Below are 21,123 nucleotides of genomic sequence, written 5' to 3'. Positions count from 1 at the left end.
TGGTAATTGTGTTAGACAGCAGGACTAGTGGCACTAACTACATTTTCTTGCTCTTTGACTTTTGTAGGTATGTGCTGTTACATAGCAGTTGCATGTGAAGAGAAAAACGAGTGGAAGTCACTATCGGAGGTTTCTGTCCTTCTAAACTGGGCCTGAAAAATTCAGCCAGCTAACTGATGTGAGTACCCTGAAAGAGATGGAAAGTATCATATCACTGGGAGATCTCATCCTGACTAGGGCGGGGGCATCAAAATTCTCTCTTTGTCCCTTGCACCGAGGAGTTTTTCTTCCTAGTAGTAGCCTACCTACCTTGTGCAAAAGAAAGCTACATATAGGTGAGAGCACCACTCTATATAATAGGGTTTTTGGTAGGTGAGCCTTTTGCAAGAGAATCAAGCTCCAGTGCTATTTTGTGGTGAATCACAGACAGATTTGTTAGATAGAGTTGTTGTACTGCACAGATCCCTGAGAGGCTGCTAGGCTAGACTTAGGATAGCTTCAGACACAACAGCTACAAATAATGGTGAAGCTAATTTGTTTTCTTTAGAGGAGATGGTGTAGGGGTTTTGGTACCATTTGGTCTAAGATTAAGTCTTGGATTGAAAGAAACTTGGCAGCTCTGAGATAAGGGTTGATATTATTACTTGAACAAAAGTGCTTCAACCTTAAGAGCTCTACATCAAAGCAGAGGTGTTAGACACGCTCAAGGCTGAGGCTCACCTGTCAAGCACTTAAGCCCACTGTTTCACCTTTGGATGACTCTGATATGGGGTCTGTTTGGAATCAGGAAGGCAAAAGTCAAAGCAGCAGTATCCTAGAAATGACAAATACAACTCTTTGGGGCTATTTATTTGTTTCTAAAAGGGCTGAAAGTATCAGGGGAGCAGTTGCTTCTGTCTCTTACCTTCCCTTTCCTCTGCAGGGTGCTCCAGTGGCCTCAAATTTCAGCTTTGTTTGATCATCTTAACTCCTTTCCCATATAACACTGTACCTGATGTTTGTTTCCATGCCATAGTCACATCTATACTGACATTGCGGTTCTTGAGGGTTTGCCTCTCTCTCTCTTTGGTCATACAGAGCACTTCAGGTAAAGCTGCATCAGTCTTTTGCATGCTGAACATGCAGAGGCTCTTGTCAGCCATCTGTGTTTTATCTTTTATGAACGAGTCCTCTCTGAGGAGTAAAAGTCCAGGTTGTTGGAGAGGAAGCTGGAAAAGCTTTGGAGAGTTTTTTGGTCATTCTTCTCACGCTACCTTATAAGCAAAATCACACTGACCCTACTGCTGAACTGACACAATTACTTGGTCTCCTCTAGAGATGGGCCATTTCGCACTGTACCTGAATGTGATCCTCTGCTTTGGGTGTAAAGGGGAGGGAAGCTCCCCCTACTCAAGTTTGGCTGCTTTAGAGAGAAGGCAATACAGTAGATGGTTCTCTTTCAGCCAGAAAGATGCAGTCAGGCATTGATCTGGAAAAATAACATCTGCAAGAAGCTTTGGTTCTCAGAGGCATGTCTGGGAGCTGTAGTGCTTCATACTTGTGCTGTGGGCTGACCTATGTCATCAAACAAGTGATGATGACATCTTATTTCCTTCTTCCCTTGAAGGAATCGGTGCCTGCTCAATCCTGCTGGCTGTCAAGCAACATCAATGCATGGCACATCTGTGCTTTGAGTAGTGCATAGCATTGAATATAGCCTGGATAGCCGGTACAGGAGAATGGTTTCCTTTTTAGCCCCCATTCCAGGTTAAGTAGAACTCTAAATGGCTCTTTATACATTACCTTTTTATATGGCAGAAATTATTTGCTTTTCTGTAGTCTGATGTCTGTTTTCCTTTATCTGGAGGCACATGGGAATGCAGGGAAGTGCTTGCAAACCATGATATTTGCATTTATTGTTTTTTAAGATCTAATTAAGTCATTGTGTTGGTTTTTAATGTGACCTGCAGTGCATGCTGCAGATCAACTATTCATCCCAGACCTTTACTCCAGGCATCTGGCACTTAGCAGAGGCAAAACAGTTGCAGGCCTGACAAGCTGGACCAAAGTCACAGAAAGAGAAAATATCTAGCCAGTGCACCAGGAAACAAACTAAGTCTGTGAAAAAACAGTCTATGAAAAACTATATCTATGAGAAACTTTGACTGTGTCCTTTGCTGTCATAAGTGTGGTAAGCAAAACGTGGAAAATGCTGCCAGGTTCTCTAAAAATCTACCCTTAGTGCGTACAGAGATCTCTTACAGAGGTTGCTAAAGAGTTGCTGTTGTCACTCATGGCCAGATTTCTCAGGGATGGTAATTAGCTGCTGCTTTATTCAGTTTTCAAATTCATTGCTTCAAGTGAATGTTACTCAGGCTGCTGTGAAGTGCATCAAATTGTCCTTTCACTACTTCCCCTGGAAGCAGAGCAGGATGTATTCTAGAGGAAGGTGTTGCTCAGAATGTAGTTTTGGTTCCATCTAGCTGGTCACACCAGCTCTGCCCCCATCTTAGACTGTAAAAGCAGTCTGAATGGTGCCACAGTGTGCCAGAAACCAGCACAATAACAGTAAGATTCTAGAGAGAAGGAAGATGAAATGTAATTTTTTTTTGTTGAACTTTTGGGAACAGATGGAGAGTCGATGAGGCAGAGATGTTGGAAGGGACAGTGTGTTTCAAATGCTTTTCTTATTGTCATCCCAATCTGCTAACAGCTCCTGCCTGTTCAGTACTAGGGGAGTTAGTATAGGATGTGAAATCTTCCAATACTCCTGGGCCTCCAGAGGTGAATGTTCCCCCAAGGCCTGTACAGCTATGGTTTAAAAAAAAGGCTAAGGAACTTTTGACACAGTGTCATGGGAGCAGCTCATGAGCTGATGGGCAATATCTTTGTTACTTCATTACAAGTCACCACAGTGAAGGGTCTGGACTTTCTGAATAGAGGCAATGACCCAGGAACATCTTGACTGAGCCTTGTACTGATGCTAGTAAGGCCAGTCCTGCCTCTCCAAATGGTGGCTTTATTTATTTATTTTAAAAATCTGGTCAGAAGCCAAGAAGAATTTAATCAGAGCCCAACAGTGCACTGAGCAGCAGTTATTATCATTACTTAGTTATTCAGTTGCTGTTTCTTTGTTCTGACAAGAAATATGGGTATGATGGGAAAGGACAGGGGGGGAAATGAGCTTTGTCTTTGCATCCTTGAAGAGGTTTGAGCGCATTTCCTCTCAGTATACCTATCCTCTAGTGCTGTGCTTAGAGGACAGATTTAAAGTCAGTGAGGCCTTCAAAACTGTAGCAGCCATAGTTTGAGGGAAAGGAATCAAGGAGAAGGGGGAACTTAAACCCCATTAACTCCTAAAGGCATTAGCTTTCATAGTTACTAATTTAAGTAGTTTATAACTCCAGCCAGCTGGCCAAGTTAGAGGCAAACTCAAACTGCTCCTCAGGCTGGTATTTTGGGCTGGATGTCTACTTATTAGTGGTGCACATAGCAAGTATATTGCACAGAACTGCTGGGACTTAGTTTCCATGAATAGCCTGTCTACTGGAAGACATATTGCTTCTTTTGGCTCTTAATTTCTGGGTCCTGGAGAACAGAGGATCAGCTGTGAATATTCAATTGTCTTGAGCAATTACAGTGCAGTGAAAAGCTTTGCAGGAAAATACTGAAATTAAGAGAGAGCACAGTCTGAATTTTCTTTGCTGCTTCTGCTAGTTTTCTTACTGCACTCATACTTTTCTTACCCTATACAACCTATTAAATCACTGTGACTGGAAGAGGCAGTAAGTCTAGGTGCTGGCCCAGCGATTATCCTAAATATCTGAGTGTTTTGAATCTGAAAAAAAAAAATATAAAAAACCAGAGAATTTTACAAAAATCAGGTTCCTTGCATACCATATAGGTGGTGACTTTTGTTCTGACCGTATCTTAAGGTAGATTTCAGCTCTAAGCACAAAGGTTAAATGCATTGCTAAGCAGCTAGTGCCATTACAAAACCTTTTAATATTGATTGGGATGTATTCTGTTACCTTCACAGCCAGTGCTGCTGTTTGTTGAATGGGGTGCTGGTTTATCAGTAAGGATGGCTCTGGTGTAAACAAAACTTAGTACACAGTGTCATTGATGGTCTTCTGTAGTAAAGGAACAGAGCATGGATTCTCACAGAATCCAATGATCACTGGGCATAACCCTTATGTCCCGTGCCCCAGTTTGCTATATACGCCACAAAGCACAGCATGCAACTTTTGCTTCCAGTTTGAATGAGTGTAAGTGGCAGTGCAGAGTTTAAAGGGCTGGAGATACTTATGAGCAGATGAGAATGCATGTTTTGCTTACTGCATGCTGCAATTGCCATTAATTTCCTTAGGACTTGGGGAAGAGCCCCAAGGGCAGAGCCCTAAGATTTTCCTCTCCAGCGTCATATTTATGTGGTCTTGATTGCCACAAGATTGCGTGGACTAGGGTTAGCAATCTGTTCAAGGTAGAGTTTATATGTTCTTCTATGCATGAGAGTTTAAATAGGTCAGCAGATCAGTAAGAGCAGGTGGAAACTGCTACTCAGGTGACTGCTAAACAGCTGATCGCCCTCAGCTGGTGGTGGTGCAAGCCAGTGCTTTCCAGCTCCTGCTGAGCTCTCCAGTCAGTAAAAGATAGCAGCAGGAGCCATGCCTCTCACAGAAGTCTTCCTTAAGATGCTGTAGATTCCAAATCCTGGTAAACTGTGATTGTACCAGGGAGTATTTTTATCTATTTTGAATCAGCAGCCTACAGCATATCCCTTATTTCCAACAACCAGCAGGGATGCTGGGACAGTTCTTCAGCATAAAAGCCATATTATGCATTTGCTGTTCTCAGCCATTTCAGAACATTTTCTAGCAGTTTGCCTTGCAGTCTGTGCTGTTCTCTCTGTACACTTTCACTGTAACACATTATGGTTACAAGGGTCTCTTGCTCACCCTTAACCTCTTGTGCCCTTCAAACTAGCTCCTTCTGGCAAATTAAGTTCCTGTCTAGAGCTATTAAAAGGTGTGTGTACACCTTTGCAAGGAGTTTTACTCAGTCTTTGGTGTCAGTCTGAACCCCTTCATGCCATGTAGATTCAGCTGTGTTTCCTGAGTTCTTGTGCAGTTGCCTGTCAGACTGTAGGGGCTGCTGGCAGCAGCATTTCATTCTGTAGTGAATACTGGTTCCTGTAGCTTTCAGCTGGGGAGGGCTGAGCGGCAGAGTTCAGGCTCAGGTCTGAGGCATCCAAGGGGTGTTGGGAGCATTGGGGCATGCTAAGGCTCATCTCTGATAGGGAGGTGCTGCAAAACTGTCCTAACCAGAACCTGGGTGGCTCTTTTGTAACAAAGCAGAAGCTCCAGCCCAGCAGGGTGAGGACACTGAGTGAATGAGTTTGTGCTCACTCATGGTACTGGGTGGAACTCCAGGAGCAGCATATTATTTTGATTCGCGTTTTGTTTTGCAACTCAAACCCCTGAACTCAAGAGAGATGTGAATTCTAAGTACAAACATGATGTAAGTTTGCTCGCCTTCCTCGTCCATCTGCAGAACCAAGTAATTTCAGTCACTTTTGCTTAGCATCTCCCAGATCTATTGAAAGTGCTTCCTTTTCTGAACTACATGCCACATGCCTCTTCTGATGGCTGGAAAGCCTAGCTCCATGGCATATTGGGGTGGCCTAAAAGAAACAGTAAAGGTGTGTGACATTTATCAAAACACAAACACGGATTATGCAGCAGACATTCCAGGGTAGCTTGTAACTGCAGCAACCCATTCCCTCCATCAAAAGGACTTGTTTATAACTTTGGTAAGCAAAACAGACATGATGAGGGTAGGTTTATCCAGTGGCTTCTAGAGCACTGGTCCAGAATATCCTAGAACTGGTATCTAGCCCTGTTATGCCAAAGACTTCCTTTGTTGTGCAAATTTTGTCCCTACTGCTGTTTCCTTCGGCTGTTACGGTGGTGATGTCTTTTTCATAGGCATGGGTATTACCAGGACAAAAACCACGGCAGTGATTGTGCAGCACTGGTTGCTAGGAAAATAGCAATAGTTCACCATTATCATGAGTTGATTAAAATGGCAACACTGCATAGAGATTTTTATCTTTCAGTCAGGGCTGTCTTTGAATACAACCAAGTGCTGTGGCAGTGCAGCTGTGCAAAGCTTGGTGCCCAGTTCTCCCATCTCCCCAGTGGAATAACAAATTCTGTGAAAATCCATTTTTTTATGCAAGTGATGGTCTGTAGCAGAAACTCTGCCCTCCTTGACAAGTTGTTTGAAGGTTTGCTAACCTGGTTCCTGAAAAAACCAGGGTCAATTCTTGACCTGAACACTTTCCTGTCTAAGTTTGGAACTGAGCCAGCCCCTGGACCCTTCCCTGCTTTGCCTCCCCCTAGGCACCATTCTTTTATTCACTAGTTTTGGGTATTTTTACAGTATGGTTTCTACTCTTTGAGCATTTCAATTGCAGTCATTTTTATTACCTGAAGATAAATTCTTGGAGGCTTGTTTATAAACCCCTGCTACACAGCCAGCAGGGCTTTCAGATGACACAGTGTCACGCAGTCCAGGCTCCAACTGAAGTAGAACAAGAAGGCTCTCTTCTGGTGGTGAGAGATTTTTATAAACAAGTATGTTTCTAGTAATTGATGTCTGCAGAGCTTACTTTGGACAATGTTGTGAGCTTTTTTGTTGGCTTCTCTTTTTTTTGAGAACAGGAGGGTTTGGGGGGTTGGGTTTTTTGTCATTGGTTTGGGTTGGGTTGGATTTTTGTTTGAGTTTTGTTGTGGTGTTTTGGGATTTATTTATTTTGGGGGAGGGGGCGGGGCATGTTGAGTTTTTTTGAGAAGACAGTAGGGTCTAATAATTCAAAACATACTGGTTTCCATCATCCTTCATTTTGATTGCTGAAGTATCAGAAATAATCCTCTTCCTTCTTCACCCAAACCAAACACATCTGACTTTTAAAGTAGCTGGAGTCTGAGCCCTAGGTCCAGATGTGCAGTTTGCAAATGGCCTCTGATATCTGCTGGTGTAAACGAAGCCAGAACCCCAGGATTGAGCCCTCTAGTTAGAACTGCCAGTAGCATGTTTACACTGATGTATGGGATTGGTCTTAAATGGAGTGAGACACTAGTGGTATCCCCCAGGGATCAGTGCTGGGCCCCATCCTCTTTAATATCTTCATTAATGATCTGGATGAGGGGATTGAGTCAGTCATCAGCAAATTTGCTGATGATACCAAGTTGGGAGCAGATGTTGATCTATTAGAGGGCAGAAGGGCTCTGCAGAGGGACCTTGACTGACTGGACAGATGGGCAGAGTCCAACAGGATGGCATTCAACAAATCCAAGTGCCAGGTGCTGCACTTTGGCCACAACAACCCCATGCAGAGCTACAGGCTGGGGCTGGAGTGGCTGGAGAGCAGACAAACAGAAAGGGGTGCTGATTGACAGCTGGCTGAACATGAGCCAGCAGTGTGCCCAGGTGGCCAAGAAGGCCAATGGCATCCTGGCCTGCGTCAAGAATAGTGTGGCCAGCAGGAGCAGGGAAGTCATTGTGCCCCTGTACTATGCACTGGTTAGGCCACACCTTGAGTACTGTGTCCAGTTCTGGGCCCCTCAGTTTAAGAAGGACATTGAGACACTTGAATGTGTCCAGAGAGGGGCAACAAGGCTGGCGAGAGGCCTTGAGCGCAAGCCCTACGAGGAGAGGCTGAGGGAGCTGGGATTGTTTAGCCTGGAGAAGAGGAGGCTCAGGGGAGACCTTATTGCTGTCTACAACTACCCAAAGGGTGGTTGTAGCCAGGAGGGTGTTGGTCTCTTCTCTCTAGCAACCAGCACCACAACAAGAGGACACAGTCTCAAGCTGTGCCAGGGGAAGTTTAGGCTCGAGGTGAGGAGAAAGTTCTTCACAGAGAGAGTCATTCGCCATTGGAATGTGCTGCCCAGGGAGGTGGTGGAGTCACCATCCCTGGAGCTGTTCAAGAGGAGATTGGACATGGCACTTGGTGCCATGGTTTAGTTATGAGGTCTGTGGTGATGGGTTGGACTCAATGATCTTTGAGGTCTCTTCCAACCTTGGTGATTCTGTGATTCTGTGAAGATAGAGCAGTACTTTCCAACATCTTTTGGACTCTTAGCCAGTATACCAAGTCAGAATGGTGCCTATGCTGGCTACCAATTAAGTGTTTCATTTGGGGATAAGTATTGAGATGCTAAAAGGTGTATTGGGGAGGAAAAAAGGAGAGCTTGTGTTGCTGACAGCTTCTCAGCATTTCAAAGTGCATCAGTACGGGTTTAAGTGTGTAGGTATTTGGAGACTTTTGTTCTGCGTCCTTCACTAACATTTTACTGAAAGAATCTGAATTTAGAGTGTTGACCCACACAGTAACCTTTGCTTTATGCTCTTCTGTAATCAGCAACTCTTGCCATCTGTGTCACTTTCTAGATCTTGTTTCAATTCTGAGATGCTCACCTTGCAAGGATTTTCACTACTCTTTTTCAGTTTGTGAATATGGTAGCAGGTCAGTTCCTGAACATGTGTGTTTGAGGAACCAAAATCCAGAGATAGGCTGCAGGCAGAGGCACTGTGGAGTGTCAGTCATGAAAGCCATCAGTGTTGGTGCACTGGTTGCTGTGATGTGACAAAGGACAGTACCAACAGACTTGAGGATAGCCTTCAAATTATTTCTGCTATTAAGGTACAACTTGGTCTTGCATGAACCTACTTCCAAGATCTGATTTCAAGTCTTGGTCTTAATCATTTCTTCCGCTGGCATTTGTGGTGGAAGCAGGGGTGACCCTGTGCTGCTACTCCTTACCAACAGGCTGCCCAGGCCTGGGGATGTGCGAATGTAAGAGCCGGCACATCCGCCACTCCAGTGCAAGACTTAGGCTGTCTAAAGGGAAGCCAGGCTGCACTGTTGTGGAGACACCTCACTACTGGAAAACCTTAGTACGACTTGTGGCTTAAAAGCTCCTTTGATGCCTACCATTATGCCCATGAAGTGGGCATATAATGTGTGATAGCCATGCAAGCAGTGAGTTTCCCATTGTGTCATGTCAAGTATTTATGCTGCAAATCTCAGCTGCCAAATGCAGAAACTTTAGCTGCCACTCCAGCTCCTACCCGTTGAAATATGACCTGCCATGTGCGGTGCTAATGAAAATATTCCTTCCTTGAGAAGCAGATGCTGCCTGGTTTAATAAAAATAATTAAAAAAAAAAAAAAAGAAGAAGGGATTTTTCAAGTGTTTCCTTGTCTTGTAGTATTTCTTCAGGATCAGCCTGAAACTTCCTTTCTGAAGTGTGTTCCTCAACCATGCTACCACAAGAGTATCACCTCCAAACTCTTTCCTTTCCCCAGCTCCAAAGCTGCAGGAAGAGCCTCTGTTTTTTCTGATGACAATGGCAGGGCACTGACAGGCAGGCTGAGTGGGGGTGGCTGATGGTGAGCAAGTCTAGTGGCATGATGATGTGACTAAGAACCAACTGGCTAATTAAAGCACAGCAGTAGGAGGAGCAAAGTATTTAAGGGTGACAGAGAGAAACAGAGATGCCTCCACAAATTTCTTGTTACACCTCAGCAGCCAAGTGTCTGGGTAACATAGTGAAAAGTTTCCTTAACTCTTTTGTACCTGGTATGGAGTGAAAGAGACTAAGAAAATGGCACCACTAACTGAAAAGTCTGAATCCAGGTAAGGACATAAATATATTTTTTGGTCACAGTTAGTCAAAGCTAGCCCTTCTAGAGCTGCTGTGAGCTGAACTCTCAGGACTTCACATTACATTGGCATGTGCTAACATGCACTGTAAGTAAGGCAGTACACACTGGTTTTCAGATTGTTTCTTTCGTTTGGATAGGTATTTCCAGATGCTTGAAAAAAAGGGGAGATATCAAGGTAGTCACTAAACAGGCTTGTGTTCTCAGAAAGGGAAATGGAGAGGTTCTCGCCTCCTTACCCTAGTGACTGGATCTTTCTCCTGACAATTTGATTGAACACCATTCCTGAGCGCTGATTCTGAGGCAGTTTCTAAAAGGGAAGTGGTCAGAATGGATGTGGAGTTGATTGCAGTATGTGAATTTGGTCACCTGAGGCTGGAGGAGTCAGAGTGAAGGGAAGATGAGGACTTTTTGCTATTTCTGGAGACATTTAGAATGTCAGACTGTTGGTGAACCCAGCACTTTGGTTTTCTCAAAGCATTTTCAGTACTGAGTAGAGGAGCCTTCACTGTGTTCTTCATTCCAGTGTTTAGATGACTTTAGAGGAGCATGGTACAAGAGGGCTAGGCCAGCACTTTGGCCTGAATTACCTGGCAGGCATGGGTGCGCTCTCTGAGCTTGGATGTGTGGTAGTGACCAGCCATCTGAGTTCTGCTGGGACCATTTGTGCCTGATACTCAGGCAGATGAATCAGCTCCTTGGCAATCTTTGTACTGCAGCAATGCCTCCAGGTTGGCAAAGGCTAAGGAGAATGACCCTGTCTAATTTCAACTTTCCCTAGGCTTGTCAAAGGAGTGTTGGTTCCCTTGTGGTGGAGTACATTGCAGTTGTGTGTAAATGAGACCACCTCTCAAACAGTTTTTGCCCATTCTGAAAACATAAAAAGCAACTAGTAAGACTAATACATGCACCTTGTTAAACTTTGACAGCTCAGCTGATTTCAGATGTTGCGTGGAACAGAGACCTAAATTTTCCATCTCTGCATAAAATAGCAATATCACTGGCATACTTTGAAAAGTGTTAGCTGTTGCTTAGTGAGTGAGTCTGCAGACCTTCGAAACAGCCAGTGCTAGCAGAGATCATAATTAAAAATTAATATTTGGTGTGGTTGCCACAGTGAGCACTCATTAATGCCTGTGCAATTTCCCTGCTTAACTAGGAATCTCAGGATGTATCTGGCATGGTCTGTAGCATGAAAGGGTCTGGTTTATATGTCAGAGGTGCATCAGAATCTTCTCTCTACCCTTATTTTTGTGAAATGTTTGTAATCTGGATTTGAACTTTGTGACACTAGTCAGTCTCTGATTAGTAGTTCTACTCAATGTAACTTCCTCTTACTTGCTACTTCACTGTTTGAGTGTGTGTGACAGAGGTGAAGACAGTCTTTGTAGTCTTTGTTATACAAAATCATGCAAGAGAAACTGCTGGATGTTATTTAGATGATCTAATGGACTGTATTTATAGAATGCCATTCACTGTAACAAATGCAATGTAGTGTTTGTCCCTCAACCCTGTAGTCAGCTGAATGGATCCATTGTTATACGTAATTAGGGCTTCTGGAATTTGGGTCTGTTTATTTACAGCAATTGTTCTGCAGAGGCACAAGTGGCCCCATATCAGAGGAGCACAGAAAGTTAGGTGCAGTATGCAGAGCACCTCAGCTGCACAGCTCTTAATAGTAGTCTCACAACAGCATGAACTCAATGAATCTTCTGTTTCTTTCAGCTGAAGGATAAAGCAAACATCCTCTTGGCTAGGTGTGGTCATTACAAATTGCCTGAAAGATTTCCCTTTTGCAAAAAGGTAAATCTAGTATCATTGAATTAATTACCCTTTAACTATATAAATCCCAATTCCTGTAGTTAATGCACTCCCTACCTAAATTCCTGTATGAGCCTCTGTTGTCCTGAATGGTCCCAGGTTGCAGTATGTTGTTAAATCATTTACAGCTTCCCCTCTGGAGCTGGCAGCCTGAGAGCTGTGCTCAGTGAGCTCCCTTGGATAGGATGTACATCAGCTCGTTTGTGAAGTGCTGCCATCTACGAGGCATTAACATACATACCACAGACACATTTGAGCAGAAATCTCAGGTTCTGCTGCTCTCATATGGTCTGCCTTGTGTCTCCTGCTTAAGAGAATATACAATTTTATTTAAAATGTCCTAGTAAGTCTTACTTTTTCTTTCTGAAGTTTTAAAAATATTCCTGTGAGCTGCTTGGGCGTGTAGGTGTGGCACAAAGGCATTTGTTGCTTTAGCAGGCACAAATGATATGTGGGCCACAGCTACTGTGGCCATGATCTCAGCCATCAATTACAAACACCATAGGGCAGTCACGTCAGACTCAGGAGGAAGTCAAAGCCCAGTTGCAGTGTATTTAAAATTTATTGTCATGAGAAGAAATTATTTTGACTGTAAGGCTACAGATAAGAGCAGTTAATTTCTTCAGAGGGAACCAGTGATGCACTGTGTGTGAAGTTACTCTTCTGTCTGCTCTATGTCAAGCAGCCTTCTGGACAGCTGTTTTCCAAGCCCTGTGTCTGTAGCAGAGCAGGAGGTTGATGGCTCAAGCAGGAGCTGCCTTTTATCCCCACAACTGCAGGTATAAGTCACTGTTACATAATGAAAGTTTGGGGGCCAGTGTGAAATTATTCCAGTCTGTTTGTTTGCAGGAGGGCTCATAGACATCAAATCACCATCTGAACTAGCACTCACTGCAGAGATGGTTTTGGTAGACAGACCAGAATTAGCATAGACCAAGAAAGCTGATTTACCTTTTCAGCCTTGCTATTGGACATGTCAGCTGTGGGCTTTGCTTTCTGGTTCTGTGACATTAAGCAGAGTTTACTGTTTGTACTGCCAACATTGTTCAATCTTCAAATGAAATGGATGACAACATGCAGACCAATTGCTTTGGGAGTGCATGTTTACAGGCTTGCAAGATGAAAGACCCAGAGGTCCAACTGCTTTCTGAAAAGTGTGGATGGGGGTTAACACGAGGAGGAAGAGCTGTTTCAACACAGAAATGATAGCGGTGCAAAACGATTTAGTTGTAGTTATCCATGACTTAAATTTAGTTTGCCGATCAGAAACAGCATTCAAGCTGTAAGAGGAACGAGTCTTGTCGTAGGCTTCCAGGAGGAGCGGTGGAAGCAGGAAGCCATACCAGTTTTAAGCTGGAATGTGAAATGTTCTTGCACAGGATTGTATGACACAGTTGCCTGCAATAGCATGGGAGTAGGCCTGATGACCCAGGAGATCCTTTTCTGCCCCCAGTTCCAAAACTGGTGACCTTGAACTGACTAAACTCAGGTTGCAGCTAAACTCTGTTTACTCTAAAGCTGATGACTGTAAGATGACTTAGTTCAAAAGCATCTCTGAGTTCTTAAAGCCACGTCTAGTTTACGTTTCCTCTTTGACTTATATTATCGAGTAGCACATTCCTCTTAAATGGAAGAAAATTTGACACATATGCCCAAATAATTTTGTTTTGCCCATGCAGAAGGAAACAAACACGTACTATATTAAGAAAAAAAAAAGGCAACAGTACTGCATATGAAATGTGCTATGTTTATTTATTTTAACAGCTGTAAATTCAATTATTTATAAGAACACCTTACCCAAGCTCATGTTTTATGCTGCCTTTTGTTTCATTTAGTGAGCTTTCACTGCTCCCTCTCTGCTGTCTTAACACTTGATGAAGAGAGTGGGGAGGCTGTTGTCTTGTACAGAATTATGATTCTTTTATGTGCACTGCTTGCATATTCATAGCCTTTTCATGACATTTACTGTTAGGAGCATAATGTCTTCTGAAGGAATGACAGAATATCCTTTAACCTTTAAAATAAAAATGGCAGGTAATATATTTCTCTTAGTATTTTAGGATAAGAGACTAATGATACATGCAGAGAGAGCTCAAACCTCATTGCCTTGGTTAACCTGGAGCTGCCTCCTGCATGGTAGCTACTTTTTTTTTTCTTGCCACATTTTGTGTGATGCAGAGTGAGAAGTACAGAGGAGATATGTTTTCCAGCAAGCTCTTTTAAGCAGAGGAATGTCCTGATGGGAGGCGCTGGCTGCAGTGCAGCTCTTTGCCTACCTACTTCCCAGATTTGGGACTCTACATTGCTGACATGGCCAGTTGAATGGAACCTCTGAGTCAGGATCAGTTGGTATCAATGTGAGAAATGGCCTGAGCCAGGGGCCAAACAAATGGGACTTGACAAAGTGAAAAGGAAATTTTGTGATTAGTTATCATCCCTTAATTCTGAAATCTTATTTTTTTCTCCAAAAAAGCTTCAACTCGTAGATTATATTAATATAAATAAGAATCTGATTTTTCATATAAGTGCAGGCACAAAGCACTTAAAGTTCTTGTACATGGGAAGAAATCTTTGAAACTGTAAAACACCTCAGAACTGAGAAGATAAAGCAGGAGTCCAAATCTCAGGAATGTAAAGGACCTGCCTAATATTTTGAATGCTCATCTCATGTTTAGCAATTATTTTAAAATCCTATGCTGTCAATAATAAGAGAAGAAACAAAAGGAAATTACTTTTCCCCACGTACGCATTAGACCATCCAAAAATAACCACCGCCTGCAACTCTTAGCTGAGATACCAGTGACTTCAGTGTGTGTCCTTGCTTGGAACTATTCATGAGCTGTTTGTTACCCCCTGCCATTGTAGCTGGCGTACTCGAATGTTTAGAGCATGTGAGATAATCCAGAGATGTGCTGTGCAGAAGTAGTTGCCACTTATCTGCATTCCTCCTAAATAGGCTTCTAAATGCACTGCTCTCTTTTCCACACCAAGTAGGGAAGGAGCTGCAGCCTTGGAGAAATCAGGGTGAAAGGGAGGAAGGAAACTAATGTCTGTCTAGAGGTATGACTGAATCGGCAAGGAGTTGGTGGATGTTACCTATGGACATTGGCATGTTCAGGGTTACAGCTGCTGGCTTATGCCTCGAGGAATGCATTACCTTTTATTGTGTTTTAAATATCTGCAGCTTTGAAGCCTTTGTTGCTATGTCTGTAACATTTCAGGAAAGGCATGAATTCCAGTCTGGCAAGGAGACACTGGTTAGCTGATTAGAGCAGGGAGCCGGAAGGAGACACCTGCAGGGTTTGGAGGGGTTTTAAAAATTTTATTTCTTTTTGGCTGTGTCTGTCTTTCTCTCTGTCTTTGTTTTGCTTTGCCTGATCTGGCAGTACTGCTTTCTCTGTTTTAAATATTGACAGGAGGGATCCGATTTTTGGTTCCCTTTGAAGGCCTTCCTTCTGAAGTGCTGATGTATGTATGTGCATGCGTGTTTACAGGAAGTTCTGGAGTGGAAGTGGGAGCAGAAAATGTTTCCAGATCCACCTGCTCCCACAGCTCACAGACAGCCTGCATGGCCAACCTAGCAGGAGCTGCTGGAAAGATAGACCATCCAAACATTCATTGCACACTGACTTAAAGCTTGTACCTTCCAAGTTTTACAGAGGGCAATGATTTGCTGTACTGGGGCCATGAAGCAAGATGTGCTCTCTGGACTGTGTGTCTAGTCCAAACAGCAGGCTAGGTTAAACTTGATAGTGCTTTGATATGTGGTTTGGGTTAAGTATACAGCAGACAGGTAAAATGACTCTGTAGCTCTGACGCAAAAAGGTACTGAACAATGTTTTCAACTCCAAATGCGCACCATAATTTCCTCAATCTAAACAGCAGTTATTTCCACCTGCATGCAGCAAATTAGTATGCAGATCTTCAGCTGATCAAACCCAACTTTTAAATGGCATTTCTGGAGTTACACTAATGTTAAAGCACTCAGGATTGCTTACACTCACCCTGAGCACACTGAATCCACTCTGTCTGTGGGAACCTGACATTAAGTATGTGCTTATTTGAGTACTTGAATAATGCTGATTAGTTTCACAGTAAATGAACACAGAATGCTTGTTATTTTAGTTGAATGCTGTAACTGCTACAAAGTATGAGGATACATGTAAAAGTATTTTTTCCAGGTCTAGTTCTAATGAGTTTGTACACTTCCTCCACCTAATTTTAGCAAACATTTTAAATTATCATGTTATTTGTATCCTCAAGTCACTTCTTGTGAAAAGTAATTTATTCTTTTAAGGCTAAATAATTGTGCTTTTATTTGGTGTGAATTCTTTCCTTAATGCTTTTACTAATGCAGTGAAGGTCAGTGCTTGACACTGTAAGCAATGTCAAGACTCTTGAATCAAAAGACATCACTGGAATCAGGGTTTTCTGGCAGTTGTAATGTGACTGTCTCTCAATAGAGGACAGTTCAAAAAGCATGAATCATGGGGTTACAAGTTTAATTGCTTGGATACAGCCATTGTGGAAGGGGACCTGGGCTCTGGGATTGCAGCAACCCTTGTCCAGACACATAAGCTAGTATTTCTGCCTTCCACTCCTGAAAAGGTAATACACTAGATTTATTTCACACCCCCCACACACATACCCTACCCCTGCCTTTATAATCTGTATATCAGAAGAAAGTTTACAACCTTTTGTGGATGCTTGGAGTAGAAGAAACTTTCTGTTGACTTTCATGAAGCTCATAGAGTGCACCAGTGCCAAGTCAAAACCCCTGAGTACTAGTAACCTTCTCAACATCAGAATGGCTTTAATCCTAAAGATGAGTTGAGACTTACTGCAGTAATACACCATCTTGTAGTTTCCTTCATGCCCTGAGGAGGAACTTGTATTTATCCAGGGAATTTAACTCATAATAGTTTTGTGTACACAGAATAGTGAGATGCTGCTACAAACCTTGTTAGTCTGGATAGCCTATCACTTTCACCTGTTTCTGCTTTGCTTGAATTAAGACATCTTTCCATTAATGAAATGTATGGAGATAAAGAAAGACCATTATTGTTAAGTACATTTGTCTAAATTTCCAGGCAGTGTCAACTCTTAATGTTTTAGGGTGTTTCCTGCTAATACAAAATGGTAGAAGCAAAAAACTGATACTGGATAGGCAGGCAAGGTTGGGCAGCAGACTTTTTAGTTGGGCTTAGCTTTTGTTGTTGACTGTTTTTGGACTGTACCCTCCATTTCACACTGTGTTTTACTGGGATCAACTTAGAGTTAAACTGTATGCTGCTGAGCCTTCACCAACCAGTAATTTATGTATTATGTGTATATTTTAATAAAGAAAATATTTCAATAATTATGTTTTGGCAGCTGTGGCTGGGGTGGCATACTGGAGAGTCCAGGTACTGGCTGGTTTTACACACTGATCTGTTACTATATTTGCTTGCTGAATTTTCTTTTGACTATCTGTTGAACATGCTCATTACATTCTGGCTGGTATGAAACAAATGCTAGTTAAGAATCGGAGTATTTCAGGCCGGAATGCATATTTAATTCCCTGAAGGCAATTTTCACCTCTTAGAATGTCCCATTGCTGCCTCCATTTCATGTAACAGGAGAAAGAGTCTCCAACTCTTGTTTAGTTTCTTGCTTCTCTGAGCAATGTTTTCATGTACTTCACAGATCAGGGTCTCCATTTAGGTGTGATTTTGCAAGTTCAAGTATCTGTATTCATGTCATGAAAGCCATTCCTTTGTCTGAAGTTACGTTTGATCTCACTCTTCAGTCCTAGCCTTTGAGAGAGGTAAAAAAGTTTGGAACACAAAATTGAAGGGTTTGCAGGACCTTTAGAGAGATCTTAGCAAACACAGACTTGTTTGTAGAAATGCCACTCTAACTACTCAACCAACATCTGTGGTGTGACATTGAAACCTGTTTGTTTGCTGCAGATATCAAGTCCCCACAGGTGTGGTCATGGAGTACAACTAAGGCTCACAGTTTTCCTCCATAGACTGTCATGACCATGAAAATTGACTTCTTTTCTCTGCTGGTCCCCCTCTGAGTTGGTTTGATTGTGGGGTGTTGGTTTATTTTGGTTGGTTGGTTGGTTGGTTTGTTGTTGGTTTTTTTTGTTCCTGAGTTGGTAATTTCATAGCCTTTTACCCCAGTAGGATTGAAGTTTTAAAGTTTCACTTACTGATCCTGAAAATCCTGAGTCTGTTCCTGAAAACAGCAGCAGCACTGCAGGACTGGAAATGGTTGATGTGAAAACAAGTGTATCTCTTCTGTATTGTCACATTCTTCAAAGGAGAGACTGACTTTGATCTGAGCAAGAAATTGCCTTGAAATATGGCAGTGGTCTAAGTTGAGGTTTTTAGCTTAAAGCTTTTAGTCTCACTGAGATTTGGGGAAATTTTTCTTAAAGGTGATGAACATTTTATATGTTGGGAGCTAGCCAGATTTGCTCTTTGCCTTATATAGGCTCTTACTCTTTAATCAGTATCTTACAATTTAATGCTAAGGATTAGTATTAAAGCCCAAAAGTAGTACTTATATTGGGTAGAAATAATCTTTAATTTCTGATAATTATCAGCAAAAAATCTAACCGGTGGGAGCTGTACATCCTTTTCGGTATTGAAAGTAGATGCTTTAAAGAAATCATGACTGTTATTGTGACTTTCATGATGAATGTTCAGCATCTTGTCCAGTGCTATCTGGGCAGGCATGAAACAGAACATAACCATTCTGTCTTTCCCTTTAAACAGACATAAACAAAATCCAGACGTGAAAAAGGCAAGTTCCTCTGCCACAATGGACTCTGGTAAGTCTGTGTTGTTTTCCACTTGCCCTCAGTGGCATTCTTACTTATTACCAGAAATATTCCTCTTTCAGGTGCAATTATGCTTTCTTGCCTTTTTTTCTATTCTTCAGCCTGCCAGAAAAGAGTCAAAGCCCTTGAAAGTGATTAGGGAATTTTAACTATTAAGTGAAATTGCTTCATCATAAAAAGAGTCCTGGCCTTGCATTCATTGTTTCAGTTCAGCCAATAATTACTAGAAACTTCTTGAGCTAGAGCAGGTCATTTTAGCTTCTTTCACTCTGAAATACAAGAATTCACAATTATTGATTACATTAAAAACAAAAATCTGAAAGAATTTGTTATGTTTTAGTAGGGATAAATGCAAAGTTTGACATCTGGATAGGAAAAATCAGTTATGCAAACCAAAACTGAGAGACCGGGAAACGAAGGCTGGTTAAGAGGAAAACTTCTGGACTTGTCTGGGTAACAGGCTAAATCAGAGTGAAAACCAAAGCAGACACCATACTGAAGTGCTGAATGTGGAACCTGTGGAATAATATTCCCACTTGATTTTAGCACTTTATCATGTCTCAGTTTAAGTATGGCGCCCAGTTTTTAGCACCACGTTTTGAGAAAAACTGTTTGGAGAGAGTCCAGAGGAAAGCTGGGAGACAAATCAGAGTCTGAAAAACATGAGCTGGAGATTTGGCTTTAGCATCGGTAAGCTTCCAGGTTGTGGAACAGGTTGATTTAGGGTTGATTTGGAAGTTTGTAAGAACTCATTGAGCAAATATTTGTAGGCAATGACTAAGGTAGAATTGTTTCTGGTTTGAGCCAGGAATATGGCTTCAGGTGATCATCAGAGGTCCTTTCTAGCGCTATCTTCTGTGTCTCTCTGAATTAAAAAAAGGCAGTTTTACTCATGTCAGCTGGGGATATTGTGGACTTGAAAAAATCTCTCTTGAAAAATCTCATCACTGAACTTTATGCCCTGTGCACATACAGAGGCAGACTCTGTTTAGAAGAGGTTACAATCCAGGTAGGAAAAGGAAAGGAGAAACAGGATTGTCATCTAGGGAGATTTGTGTCTCCAGCATCTCCTGAGGTAGTACGAATACTTCCCAGTTCATTAATCAAATGAAGCTGACCCCTGTCATCCCCTTATAATAGGCTACATTCAGTTGAAGAGATTTTAACTCTGAAGTAATCTGCTTCTTCATTTGTCTTACAGAACAAGAAGAAATGGATGTTGCAAAAACTGTTGTAAATGGGCTGAGCAGCAATGGACAAGAAAAAGGTGGGTTAAGAACTTCAGAGTCACCTCTGCAGCTCCCCCTGCATGTCAGCTGTGTGATGTGGTTGATTTCCCTGGACGCTCATTACAGCAGGGGTTTCCAAATGTAGTTTGGCGACTGATATAAGAAAAGCCTTGTACTGCATCATGCCAGCAGCAGCAGCATTTCTTAGCTCAACAAGTGTTCTTTGTCTCTTAAAGGTGGCAGGCTGGATTTGCCTCTCTGTATATTTTTAGTGCTGCTTTGAGGAAAGCTGTGCACTACTTGTGAGCACCTGTGAATCAATACGTTAGTGTGTTTAGACAGCATGGTTTTGTGAATGCCCATGTGTGAATTCTGTTAACTTCAGTGGGAGGTGAAGGTTTGAGACAAGGATTAAAGGGCAGGAACTAAGTATATAAGTAATAAAAAAAAAAAATTAAAAATCTGTCATTAGTAATAATGGTTTAAACCCCAAACTCACCTAAACAAACCAGTCTTCATATTAACACCATTAGGTTTGCAGTATGCTTTACAGCATTCAGTTTTGTACAGCGATGGTGTGTGTTTTGGCAGGGTGAAACTATGTGGTTGTATGGGTTAGTCTTTTGCTGGTTTCATTTCCTTTCTTTTCTTTGATGCCTTTTTATAGTGGTTAGTATTCTGACTGCATTGTGGATGGTTGAATTCAGTCAGTTACAGAGCAGAACAGAATTAGAATTGTTTCCTAAACCACAAGCTGTTTGGAATTCAGGGTTTCCAGTCCTTAGGGAGAACAGGGTTTGATTTAGTCTCTTCTTTGTTTTATTATTTTTTTTTTTTTTTAATTAATCTCATCAAATGAAAAACTAATGGTTTGATGTGGTTTGAAAAACTCTGTCAAACTCTTCCTCATTCATTCTGCTTGAGAGCCCTTTTTTAGGCTGGAGTCTACTTTCCGGTTTTGCCAGGGACCAGAAAGATCTGCCACAAGAGGGGGTGTACACACCACCCTGATGTCAGGCCAGCTTAGTCTTCAGTATTGCTGTGTAAAGTATTAAAAACATGGTTCCTCTTTCTCCTGATTTTGGAGGCCTGAGAGATGGCATGCAATGTGAGGCATATAGACTTTCCCAGTTAATAAATGCAGAAAACTTAGGTTTTAAATGAGAAAATCCTGTCTCTGCAGAAATGAAAAGCACAACTGAAGTTATTCAGGTTGGAACCCTAATTTAAAAGATGTTCACTTTGGTGAATCCTGTTGAGATTCACTTCTGCGTAGTTTTGCCTTTGCCTTTATTTACCACCACCACCTCACATTAGCTGCAGAGTTGGACAGAGAAATTACCACCTGGTTTAGACAGTTTTGTCACAGTTGCTAAAATTTTGCCCAGTGCTATGTATGGGTTTCCTCTATGTTACTGCATTAGAGTGCTAGCTGTGAAGTCCAGCAGGAATCTCATCAAAGTGCTGTTTAAATGGAGAGAAGTGGATGTTTTGATGCTACCCATTGGCGTGGGACTATTTTCAAGATTA

The 21,123-nt window shown here is 42.1% G+C and overlaps 1 protein-coding gene across 22 annotated transcripts in view; it reads left to right on the top strand.

Moving 5' to 3' along the window:
* The window catches only part of SORBS1 (sorbin and SH3 domain containing 1), a 115,447-nt gene that overhangs the window by 27,794 nt on the left and 66,530 nt on the right, over nt 1-21,123 (top strand). For 3 of the 22 annotated variants that reach the window (XM_054163317.1, XM_054163320.1, XM_054163310.1), the window contains exons 1-3: nt 9,585-9,685; nt 18,300-18,355; nt 19,566-19,631. In XM_054163317.1, the coding sequence (XP_054019292.1) occupies nt 9,654-9,685; nt 18,300-18,355; nt 19,566-19,631 (154 nt within the window). In that variant the 5' untranslated portion in view covers nt 9,585-9,653. Of the gene's footprint in view, nt 1-67; nt 179-9,570; nt 9,686-18,299; nt 18,356-19,565; nt 19,632-21,123 lie in introns of those variants that run through there. The other 19 variants (XM_054163321.1, XM_054163313.1, XM_054163314.1 and 16 more) reach the window with 12 other exon arrangements.

This window comes from Dryobates pubescens, chromosome 8 (assembly GCF_014839835.1).
Source record: "Dryobates pubescens isolate bDryPub1 chromosome 8, bDryPub1.pri, whole genome shotgun sequence".
Lineage (NCBI taxonomy): Eukaryota > Metazoa > Chordata > Aves > Piciformes > Picidae > Dryobates > Dryobates pubescens.
The sequence above is the reverse complement of the archived record's forward strand: the minus strand, read 5'-3'. Positions and strand labels throughout refer to the sequence as shown.